Here is a 13,306-nt window from a genome sequence, read left to right as displayed (position 1 = left end):
AGTTACATGACTCATTTTTATCATACTAATGAAAAATAAATGTATGATTAATATTTCACTCTATGGTGTATGCTTCACCTTTGAAGTTTAAGTCCACAAATAATATAACTACATAAGACCTAATGAATTATCTAATAGTGATACTGTTATATCATGAATAAACTTTACAACTATAACTAAAATCAAGTAAAGTAATATTAATGCAAAAAATACCTGACTGTACCTACAGATCGACAAGTTCTTTATTGATTAAGCTAAGCAAAATGTGATCCAAAGAAAGAACAATCCTGTAAGAAATGAGGACCAATATATTCCTCTATATGAGAGATGCAGAACCATACATCCTCAGCATCAACCATTAAAGCAGCTAAATTTCCCTAAGTTCTCAAAGAAATCTGTCAACTTTGATGTAGTAGACTAATTATCTACTTGTTTCAATTAACTCCAGCTTATCCCTCTTCACTTATCTATAGTTCCTCATATGCTGAAATAAAACATAAATTTACTACAAGGCTTCAATTATCCAAATCCTATTGGATTATACTTCTATATACTTCCATAAAGTATAAATAAAGCATCTAATGAAAAGGTTCCTATAAATATGCTTTTATATACCTCAATATATGCCTCAATCTTCTAAGTTCTCACAATGGTTCTATAACTTAAATATTCAACTGCATTATCATAGCTTCAGTCAGAGCAGACTATCACCTTAGCAATAATATTTCTCTCTTGCTTTATATCTTCAACAGAAGTGTTAATCAGTGAGAGGAACAGTGATATACAATTCACAAATAAACAAGTAAAATAACGTAACAAAACTGGAAACAGCTTTGAGCCAAGTTGGATCACTATCTAGACATCACTATGTGGATCTGAAATGAACCCGACTCCTAGTTAAGTATGTGGATCATTGTAAGTCGATGAACCTTGAAGCCTGCAACCCTAAGAGCATCTTTATTGGGCTCCCATAATGCTCAGGAAAGCTGTTATGTCCATCAGCTAAAATCAAGTAACTATGCTGTGATGATGTGTCTTTAGGTGGTAGCTTCCTCTTTATAACCAGCAGCACCTCTTGTGAGCCTTGGTGACCATACATCTCAGGCTGTATTGAAATGCTCTGCTCATGTCCATAATAAAGATATCTTACTGTAAAGCTGACAAACATGGCAGTTCCAGGAATTATGTATTGTTACCAGAAAATGACAGCACAATTTTTGAGGACTCCCTTCTAACACTTTCAAAGTCTTTCTGGTGACTATTATTCTGTTTTTAGAATCATCAGATAAAATGAGTATTTCATGAAACATACCTTTAACAACACTAGGCACTGTTTCCATTAAAAAAACTGCTAATTGTCTGGCATTTCCTTTCCAATACAGTATCTCTGAAGAGCAATCTTGCAAGGGGCTTCATCTGATGCCATACCAACCTAATATCACATTCACTAACTCTGGAAGTTTTGCAAGGAGGTCATTCCAAACAAAGGATGAATCACTGGTGCAGCCTGGTCTCAGCATCCTGTCAGAGAGCAAGGTGGATGGTGGCATGCCTTCTCTAGAAGTCCTGCAAGGTTCTGGCATGAAATATTTCAGTCAACAGCCATGGATATGAGTCATCTGCAAAAAGAGGGGGATGACCTGTCAAGAGCATGTAAGCAGCAGTCTGGAAGACATACTCACCTTGAGCTTTGCCTGAATCTCCCGTAGCTTGCGTCTGGCCAGTACCTGGATGTGGGAGGAAACCTGCTTACGGGTGCGAGTCTTGCCAGTCCTCAGCTTGATGTAACGGGCAATTAACTCATTGCGGCCTGTGGGTAAAACATGCGCCATCATATATATATTCATAAATTATTCTTTCCTGATAACATTAAACTGGTAAATCATGTATGCTTTCTGTTAATGTCCTTTTATATTAACAGAAAATGTATTAGAGTTCATTAGAATGAAGGTTCAAAGTTTACAGAAACATTCTTAATTGATACCACAGTATTAAGTTAAAAAATTACAACATCCTCCTCCCATATCACTAACTTTAACCTCAATCCTTTTAATGCTATCGTCCTCAATCCAGGTAAGAATTGTAAGGTCCTGTTTTTTGTCCGCAAATGAATCAACATAATTTCCAAACCACATGATGAATTTTGTGTACATTGTAGGCTCTGTTGGCTGGCATGATGGCATTTTAAACAACAGCCAAAATGAATCACAGGTGCTGTCTGGAGTGGAGGCCACAGTAACTCCTTAGAGACCATGTGAGTGCCAGTGGACTTGTGCCTTTTCATAGCAGAGACTGTATCTCTGCCCATGGCAGTGCTCATCCAACCCATTCTTTGGCTTGACCTATTTGGTAAATATCGCCATGTGCTTTTCCTAAAACAGTACTGCTCTACTCCACCTTCAAAGGCAATTGCAAAAATATTGGTGCAATTTAGGCAAAATTTCAAGTACTATATAAAGATATGGAATATTCTTAACTTTGTTCTCAGAGTTAACAAGAATTTTCTAAATATTTTACACAACTTGAACTTGAGACTGTTTAAAACTACAGCATGCTATTTAACTTATGCTGTATGAGGTCTTCTAGAGTATCTTCAGATATACTGAGTGATATGTTTTTTGTTTTTTTCTTTTTTTTTTTAACAAAATCTTTGATTACTAATGGTTTTAATCAGCAGTATCTGCTTTCTTGTAGAATGACACATCTGCATATCTTCTAGATCTTGTACAATGTTCTTGACATCTCTATATTTAATTACCAGTGCAGAATAGGGAAAATCTCTTGACCTGTATTGTTTGTAAATAACCTGTGGGCTGCCTTGAGGCAGAGGATACCAATTCAGGAACTGGCTCAAATTTATGAAGTTGACTACTTCCAGTCTGAGGAGTTCTCATATGAGGTCAACAACCTCTTAAGGGTAATTCCACATAAAAAAAAAAAGTCTCCATGTGGAGACCAGCAACCTGGGGATAACTCCTTCCTGTGAATAGTTTCCATTTTTCATCTTCCCCCTCTTCCTTCAGGCTTTACTGTGCTGAAATGGCTTGGATATATGGAGAGAATGAGTGAGAAGACATATATGTCAGAAATGGATGGGACAGTGAGAAAGAGACCAAATGAATTGATGGACAGAAGACTGAGTGATTGGAGCCTGAACATAAAGGAGGATGAAAGGTGTGCTTGTTTTATCCTAATCTTTTGTCATTCTGCATTTAATCTCTCCCAGTATCTCTCTGAAAAAGCATCTTGTCTAAGCTCACTTATTTTCACCACCCTCTTTTTTTTTTTTTTTTTTTTTTTTTTTTGCCGCTGTCTCCCGCGTTTGCGAGGTAGCGCAAGGAAACAGACGAAAGAAATGGCCCAACCCACCCCCATACACATGTATATACATACGTCCACACACGCAAATATACATACCTACACAGCTTTCCATGGTTTACCCCAGACGCCTCACACGCCCCGATCCAACCCACCGACAGCACGTCAACCCCGGTATACCACATCGCTCCAATTCACTCTATTCCTTGCCCTCCTTTCACCCTCCTGCATGTTCAGGCCCCGATCACACAAAATCTTTTTCACTCCATCTTTCCACCTCCAATTTCGTCTTCCTCTTCTCCTCGTTCCCTCCACCTCCGACACATATATCCTCTTGGTCAATCTTTCCTCACTCATTCTCTCCATGTGCCCAAACCATTTCAAAACACCCTCTTCTGCTCTCTCAACCACGCTCTTTTTATTTCCACACATCTCTCTTACCCTTACGTTACTTACTCGATCAAACCACCTCACACCACACATTGTCCTCAAACATCTCATTTCCAGCACATCCATCCTCCTGCGCACAACTCTATCCATAGCCCACGCCTCGCAACCATACAACATTGTTGGAACCACTATTCCTTCAAACATACCCATTTTTGCTTTCCGAGATAATGTTCTCGACTTCCACACATTCTTCAAGGCTCCCAGAATTTTCACCCCCTCCCCCACCCTATGATCCACTTCCGCTTCCATGGTTCTATCCGCTGCCAGATCCACTCCCAGATATCTAAAACACTTCACTTCCTCCAGTTTTTCTCCATTCAAACTCACCTCCCAATTGACTTGACCCTCAACCCTACTGTACCTAATAACCTTGCTCTTATTCACATTTACTCTTAACTTTCTTCTTTCACACACTTTACCAAACTCAGTCACCAGCTTCTGCAGTTTCTCACATGAATCAGCCACCAGTGCTGTACCATCAGCGAACAACAACTGACTCATTTCCCAAGCTCTCTCATCCCCAACAGACTTCATACTTGCCCCTCTTTCCAAAACTCTTGCATTCACCTCCCTAACAACCCCATCCATAAACAAATTAAACAACCATGGAGACATCACACACCCCTGCCGCAAACCTACATTCACTGAGAACCAATCACTTTCCTCTCTTCCTACACGTACACATACCTTACATCCTCGATAAAAACTTTTCACTGCTTCTAACAACTTGCCTCCCACACCATATATTCTTAATACCTTCCACAGAGCATCTCTATCAACTCTATCATATGCCTTCTCCAGATCCATAAATGCTACATACAAATCCATTTGCTTTTCTAAGTATTTCCCACATACATTCTTCAAAGCAAACACCTGATCCACACATCCTCTACCACTTCTGAAACCACACTGCTCTTCCCCAATCTGATGCTCTGTACATGCCTTCACCCTCTCAATCAATACCCTCTTCTTACCTACATCATTTCCTCTTTTCCGAAAGTCTCCACATATCTTCACCCTCACCACCCCCAAGTACTGATCAGACATCGCATTAGTTATTCCTCTTAGCACATTCATATCAAAGAGTCTTTCTTTTGCATGCTCATCAGTAGTATGCAATCCACTAATGTTCACTCTCCATCTTTCCTACTCCATGTACACTCATGTATGTACCTCTTTTTCAACCGATATACCCAATCATTAGTTCCCTTTTGGCACAATGCCACAAACTGTTCAGTAACTCCATGCACCTTACTGAATATACCATGCCCCTCAGTGAAACCATCAACTGCTACATTGCCCACTTTCAAAATCGAATGACCCATACCTAATATCTCGCATCAAAATTGTCAACATTCACTTAGCTGATCTTAAAACACTCACCTTTCTCCATTATTCTTCATAAGACCAGAAGCATAAGCACTAAAAATCATCCACCTCCTGTAATCCACAATCATTTTTACCCACATCAGTCATGGGTGACTTCCTTACACTCTTTCACACATTCCTACAATTCCTCTTTCAGCAAAAGTGCTACAGCTTCTCTCACCTTTACAATAACCTCAATCTACCCCTAACACATTCCCAAACCATTCTTACTTATTACCCTTTGGTTCTGTTTTACTCAAAACTAGAATGTCCAGGGTCCTTTCCTCAAACAAGCGACCTATCTCTCCCTCCTCCTCATCTTGGTTACAAACATCCATATGAGTGAGTAAAGACTGACAAAGAGGATATTTGTGTCAAGAGGTGAATGGCAGAAGGAGAAGTGGGAGACCAAATTGAAGGTGAAAGGATGGAGTGAAAAAGATTTTGAGCGATTGGGGCCCAAACATACAGGAAGGTGAGAGGCGTGCAAGGAATGGAGTGAATTGGAACAATGTGGTATACCGCGGTCGACATGCTGTCAATGGACTGAGCCAGGGCATGTGAAGCATTTGGGGTAAACCATGAAAAGGTCTGTGGGGCCTGGATGTGGACAGGGAGCTGTGGTTTCAGTGCATTACACATGACAGTTAGAGACTGAGTGTGAACAAACGCATTCTTTTTGTCTGTTTTCCTAACGCTACCTCGCTGAAGCGGGGGGATAATGATGCTATTTCCTGTGTGGCGGGGTAGTGACAGGAATGGATGAAGGCAAGCAAGTATGAATATGTACATGTGTATATATGACAATGTCTGTGTATGTCTATAGATATGTATGTATATGTGCATGTATGGGCGTATATATATATATATATATATATATATATATATATATATATATATATATATATATATATATATATATATACATCGATCCAATTCACTCTATTCCTTGCCCGCCTTTCACCCTCCTGCATGTTCAGGCCCCGATCACACAAAATCTTTTTCACCCCATCTTTCCACCTCCAATTTGGTCTCCCACTTCTCCTCGTTCCCTCCACCTCCGACACATATATCCTCTTGGTCAATCTTTCCTCACTCATTCTCTCCATGTGCCCAAACCATTTCAAAACACCCTCTTATGCTCTCTCAACCACGCTCTTTTTATTTCCACACATCTCTCCTACCCTTACATTACTTACTCGATCAAACCACCTCACACCACACAATGTCCTCAAACATCTCATTTCCAGCACATCCATCCTCCTGGCAACACTCCATCCATAGCCCACGCCTCGCAACCATACAACATTGTTGGAACCACTATTCCTTCAAACATACCCATTTTTGCTTTCCGAGATAATGTTCTCGACTTCCACACATTCTTCAAGGCTCCCAGGATTTTCGCCCCCTCCCCGACCCTATGATTCACTTCCGCTTCCATGGTTCCATCCGCTGCCAGATCCACTCCCAGATATCTAAAACACTTTACTTCCTCCAGTTTTTCTCCATTCAAACTTACCTCCCAATTGACTTGACCCTCAACCCTACTGTACCTAATAACCTTGCTCTTATTCACATTTACTCTTAACTTTCTTCTTTCACACACTTTACCAAACTCAGTCACCAGCTTCTGCAGTTTCTCACATGAATCAGCCACCAGCGCTGTGTCATCAGCGAACAACAATATATATATATATATATATATATATATATATATATATATATATATATATTCGCATGTGTGTGTGTGTATTGGTTAACTTACCTAACAACAAGCCTTGGCAGGAAGCTGACTCAGCAGATCATTGAGTTAGTAAACCGCCAGCTTATCCTTACTGCCTGGCAAATTACGTAAACAGTTTGAGCAAGGGAGTCATGGAAAGTGCAGCAAGAAACATTCTAATGGGAGGAGGTAAAAATACATAGGGCAGACCCCAAGGACCTTCTCAAAGACAGCCGACGCGGCATCTAACAGCCTAGTCAAGACTTACCATAAAGAACCTCAGCCCAAGAACTGAGCTATGGGGGACAGTATTACTTTCTGCTCTTGCTATCATGCTTACATCTACATAGATTATGACTGTAGGATCATATCACTCTCCTCCAGCAGAAATCCTCGACAGAGACCATCAGGTCTTCCTTTGCCTGGCAATACTACTATGTTACATACTATGAAGTAATGTGCACCAGTGTGTTATACTTGTGCACTATGCTTCAATGTACCACATTCCTGTGTACATCGTGCACTATGCTTCAATGTACCACATTCCTGTGTACATCAATGAAAATGAGGGTATACAGCATAACGTAGCCTGGGACAGTAAAAATGGGGGAGGGAGGATCATTCGAGATTCTCTATACGTCAGACGCTGTTGAAAGTCTTGTGCGAAGTGGGCAGAGGAGAGTAGCGAGACAGAGTAGGTGAGAGGAACATGTGGGAAGACAATGTATATGAAAGGAACTGGTGGAAGAGTAAATCCTAAGGAATGATGTAAGAGAGCTAGGCATTCATGGGATGCAGTAAGAGAGAGGATCCAACATAACAGTAAATCTTACGGGTCGGTGAGAAAAATAGGAACTGAGAAAGTAAATCTTGAAGGTAAAAGTACTGATATTATTGTGATCTGGCTTCATGGATGTGGCTGTGTTTGTTACACCTGTGGAAAGAAGGGACAGGCAGTGAGGAATACACGAAAGAATTATGGGAGGAAGATAGGTGGAAGAAAGCAAAAGTAGGGATGAGGAATGAGAGGGACAGCCAGCAAAGATAAGGCACCTCTCTCTACCGTCCTAAACTCAGCCAAGAACCAAAAAGACAGGCTCTCTCTCTCTCTCTCTCTCTCTCTCTCTCTCTCTCTCTCTCTCTCTCTCTCTCTCTCTCTCTCTCTCTCTCTCCTCTCTCTCTCTCTCTCTCTCTCTCTCTCTCTCTCTCCCAAACCTTATCCAAGACAGAGTGACCACTCCCAACCACTTCTCCCCACCACCTCAACCTCAGCCAGGAAGACAGATTAACCACCTCTCCCTGCCACCCCACCTGCAGTCAGAACGACAGGCTGAACACCTCTCCCCACCACCCCAACCTCAGCCAGGACTGACTAACCATTTCTCCCCACCATCCCAACCTCAGGCAGGACAGGCTGAACACCTCCCCCCACCATCCTCAGCTAGGACGGGCTAACATCTCCCGATCACCCTAAACCTCGGCCATAATGAAAGGCTGATTACCTCTCCCCACCCCCCCAACCTCAGCCACGAGGAGAGGCTGACCACCTCTTCCCAACCTGAGTCAAGAGGGGGAGGGGAGGGAGAGACACCGTTACTTCTTGTGTCATAATCTCTGGGGTGACCTCGCTCACCTGCCTCGAGTCCCGACTTCTCACACTTCTCTCCTCATGTTCCTTTCTCTCTCATCTTCTTTATGTTTCCCTTCCTCATGTTCCTTACTCCCTACTCATGTCCCACTCCCATCCTCCTTATGTTTCACTTCTGTCCTCCCTACCCATATTCCCTTCCTCCTCCCTCCGCTTGTTTCTTTCCCTTCCTTCATCCTTATGTTTCACTTCTACCCTCCTCCACGTACTCACTTCCTCCTCACTCCTCATGTTTCCTTCCCTCCTTCATCCTCAGATTCCCTTCCATCCCTCCCTTCTCATGTGCACTTCCCTTCCTCCCTCCTCATGCTCACTTCCCTCTCAGAATCTTTTCTCCTTTTTTATCCTTCTGTATTTGCTTCTCCCTAACGTCCTAAGATTTCTTTTCTTTAGCGATATTCTTTTCGTGCATTCATCCATAAAGGATACTCCTTATATGAGCTGAATTACCTATATATACCGTATGGGGATAGGGGTTTACACTCCCGGGGTCCCAACTCTTTATATTTGTCTACTATCACACAACTTTGTAAACTTCAGTATGCTGGTCTCTCTCTCTCTCTCTCTCTCTCTCTCTCTCTCTCTCTCTCTCTCTCTCTCTCTCTCCTACCAAAAAAGTCTCTCATAAACCGATTCCTGCAGCTTATTGCCTGCAAGATAATATTCATATCGAGACCTTCCGTGTCCCATCCTCATTACTCTACATTTACTCAGCCTCGTGCCAGATAAACTGTGGACTTTGTCTAGGATCCCTTGTAGGTTGATGCAGTCCTATTCGCTTTTCACTCCCTCGTGATCTAAGCATCAACCACAAACATATTCATGTAGGAGTCTAATCCTTGTGGTAAGTCATTTACGTGCATAGGTCAGAGAAATGAAAAAAAAAACTGGCACGTCAATGGTGACTTTGACCTATTTCGAGAAGGCTCCCCTGATATGCGTCCTTTGTTCCCTTCCATTAAGATAATCTGTTCATCAAATGGAGTCTCCTTCTTATTCCTGCCTGACGATCTAACTTCTGTACTAACCTCCTTTGGCAACAGTGTCAAATGCCTTCTGGCAGTCCTGATACAGACAATCCACTTGGACCTCAATTTGGTCTAAAACGAAACCCACTCTCTCGTAGAAATAAATCTCAGATGATCTGGTTCCCCTGAAACCATTCTCTCGCTAACTTGGGTAGTCTCTCCTGTACAAGAAGTCATCCATCTGCTTCCTGATTACCTTGACCAATACATAATTTCCAGATCATGCACGCGAGGGCGACTGTTATGCAGTTCTGTGCATCCTCCTTTCTTATAAAATAGGTATGACATTCGCCCTTTTCCTATACAACACCAGACTGTCGACCCAGTGGGAGGCAGAGCAGGAGAGGGAAGGCCAGTAGAAGTATGAGAAGAGGCAAGAGTCGAGGTAACAGATGGTAGGCAGGTAGACTGAGGGACAAATGGAGAAGGCGCAGCAGAGGGCGACACAGGAGAAGGTGAATGGCAGAAGAAAGGAAGGCAGAGAAACGTGTGAGAGCGCGAGGAGAAGAACAGAACAAGTGAAGGACAGAAAGGCAGAAGTCACACGAGTCAAGCCAAGAACAGGGGGACAACAACAAAATGTGGTCTGTGAAGATTTTTGCTGGAAAGAGATGAATAATGAAGAAGAGCAAGGCTGGGTGGATGTGGCCCACAGTGCTATTGGCCCAAGGTGGGGCTGACCCCAGGGGCGTTCAGATCCTACCGGAGGACAACCCTGCCTGTGTTTGCTGAGGCGACCTCCCTCCCCCCTCCCCCTCACCTTGCCCCCTCTGCTCTCCCCACCACCTCTTCACCTACCCCATCCCCCTGCCCATCCCTCCACACTACACCATCTCCTGCCTTAACTCCACCACCACCATCCCCACGCCATCCCGGCCAGTCCTCCCCCACACTGTCCACCACCCGGTTAGTCCTCTCCCATCACCTTCCCCCAGGGAAGACTCTCCCATCATTCCCTCCGGACAGTCCACCCCACAACCTGGCCGGTCCTCCTCACAACCCCACTTTCGGCCGGTCCTTCTCATCACCCCTACACTATGCTGGCCAGCCCTCTCCAACACCAACCAGTCTTCCTCACCAATCCCACCTGACTCCATCCCAGTCTAGTCCTCCCCCACCAGCATATCCCAGCCAGTCCTTTCCCAGCACCACTTCACACTCACTCTTTCTCATTCTCCCTCCACAACCGCCTTCCTCCTCTCTTCCCTCCACACCTGACTCCCTCCTCTCCTCACTCCACACCTGACTCCCTCCTCTCCTCCCTCCACACCCGACTCCCTCCTCTCCTCCCTCCACACCCGGTACCCTCCTCTCCTTCCGTCACACTCGCCTCCCCGAAGGCTCAGAGTGATTTACACAAACTGACGGCCAAATGCAAAGTAATGCACTTTGGCCCTAAGAATATATCATAAATGCAAAATGCTTGGAAAACCATTAATAGAAGATACGGAAATGATTACAAACAATGACCTTAAATACGAAAAAAAGGAAAACATCGCTTAGCGGTATATAATAAAGCCAGCAAAATGGCAAGAATCACAGTTAGATATATAAACCACAACACCAAGGATACAATACTTACACTTGATATCGCCCGAGTCAGACCTCACTGAGAATACGCTGCTCAATGTTGATCACTAAACCCGGTCAAAGATGAGAAGAAATAAGAACGAATTCAGACAAGAACAAAGAAGCTGATTCCATCAATCAGAAATAAGCCATATGAGGAGAGTAAAAAAAAATAAATAAATAAATAAATAAAATTTCGCTGAAAAAGCGCAGACTTCGAAATCAATACAAATTTCCAAAACATTAAATAATTTCGACACAAAAAAAAAAAAATGCAGCACGAGAATCTTCTCACATGAGACGTAGATTCAATGACCAGATATGAAGAGAAGGGAGACGAAAGAGCGATCTTTTTAATTTTAGCTGTAGTGGTAGAAGACTAGACTAGACCCACCAGATGCCGTACATGCAAAGGCTATGAGTAACTTATCAAGGCAAGACGAATACTCCTGTGATATCTGTTTACAGGTAATTAAACTGATATCAGTTATGTCAGTAAATCCTGCCTCCCTTTTTTCAAAGTCCAGCCCCAGTGCAGCCGTCTGCGAAACTATATAGAAGGGAACTTCTTCCCCTTCCATGCTTTCCAGTAGAACTTCCATGACAGTTCGTAACGTCCATACTACATGGTCTCTCTCTCTCTCTCTCTCTCTCTCTCTCTCTCTCTCTCTCTCTCTCTCTCTCTCTCTCTCTCTCTCTCTCTCTCTCTCTCTCGCCAGAGGTAGAGGTGGGCAAGGGAGGTGCCTCCTAATTTCTCATGCTCTTTCTACCGTACATTGGCGAAGGAAACAGATAAGCTCGTAACCGACAACCAGGCATCCTCTTATCTGTCCTTCTCATGTACTCCCACGTGCACCCAGTCCTCCACCTCCCCGGCCAGTCCTCCCCGCCATCTACTCCACCCCACCACTAACCTATCCCCGACCAGTCCTCCCCCATCTCTCGAATAGCCCTCTCCTTACCACTCCCGTTCTCCCTCCACCCCATGGCAAGCCCTCCCACGCCACACCAACACCCCACCCCGGCAAGCCCTCCCACACCACACCAACCCCGGCCAGTCCTTACTTCCATCCTACCTAAAAGGCAAACTAAAGAAAGGGAAGAGTTGACCTGGGTGGTACCTGCTGCAGCCACTCCCTCCCGCCTTCTGGCTCCACACTCCTGTGCCCTCAACATGGACCACACTCCTGTACCCTCACCATGGACCACACTCCTGTACCCTCATCATGAACCACACTCCTGTACCCTCAACATGGACCACACTCCTGTACCCTCAACATGGACCACACTCCTGTACCCTCACCATGGACCACACTCCTGTACCCTCACCAAGGACCACACTCCTGTGCCCTCAACACGGACCACACTCCTGTACCCTCATCATGAACCACACTCCTGTACCCTCACCATGGACCACACTCCTGTACCCTCATCATGAACCACACTCCTGTACCCTCACCATGGACCACACTCCTGTGCCCTCAACACGGACCACACTCCTGTACCCTCATCATGAACCACACTCCTGTACCCTCACCATGGACCACACTCCTGTACCCTCACCATGGACCACACTCCTGTACCCTCACCAAGGACCACACTCCTGTGCCCTCAACATGGACCACACTCCTGTACCTTCACCACGGACCACACTCCTGTACCTTCATCGCGGACCACACTCCTGTATCGTCATCACGGACCACACACTCCTGTACCCCACCATGGACCACACTCCTGTACCCTCACCATGGACCACACTCCTGTACCTTCACCACGGACCACACTCCTGGAGCCCCACCACGGGCCACACTCTTGTACCCGCCACCATAACGGACCACACACCTGTACCAGCACCAGGACGGACCACACCTGTACCACGACCACCACGGACCATACTCCTGTACCCCCACCACCACCACGGACCACACACCTGTACCACCACCACACCTGTGCGTCCTCTATTTTTTCCGGTTATTCCCATCTTTTGCATTTATGTGCAACGTCACCATAACTACATTTGTCAAATGATTTTGCAAAGTCTGTGTAAATCACGTCAACCTTTTTTTTTCTTTTTTTGTCTTCCAGAGCAACAACAATCCTGTCACAATGGTCAAGTACGTGAGAGAGGCCAGATCTTCCCGCATTGAAACCATGTTGCCCTGGGTTCTGTAGCTTGTTGACTTCCATATAGACTCAGTCAGC

The 13,306-nt window shown here is 44.4% G+C and overlaps 1 protein-coding gene across 8 annotated transcripts in view; it reads right to left on the bottom strand.

The window, feature by feature from the left end:
• sd (TEA domain transcription factor 1 homolog scalloped) overlaps positions 1 to 13,306 on the bottom strand; it is a 330,242-nt gene that overhangs the window by 65,851 nt on the left and 251,085 nt on the right. For all 8 annotated transcript variants that reach the window (XM_071686621.1, XM_071686624.1, XM_071686625.1 and 5 more), the window contains one exon: positions 1,683 to 1,810. In XM_071686621.1, the coding sequence (XP_071542722.1) occupies positions 1,683 to 1,810 (128 nt within the window). The remainder of the gene's footprint in view (positions 1 to 1,682; positions 1,811 to 13,306) is intronic.

Source organism: Panulirus ornatus, chromosome 42 (assembly GCF_036320965.1).
Source record: "Panulirus ornatus isolate Po-2019 chromosome 42, ASM3632096v1, whole genome shotgun sequence".
Lineage (NCBI taxonomy): Eukaryota > Metazoa > Arthropoda > Malacostraca > Decapoda > Palinuridae > Panulirus > Panulirus ornatus.
This window is presented reverse-complemented; position numbering and strand designations above follow the sequence as displayed.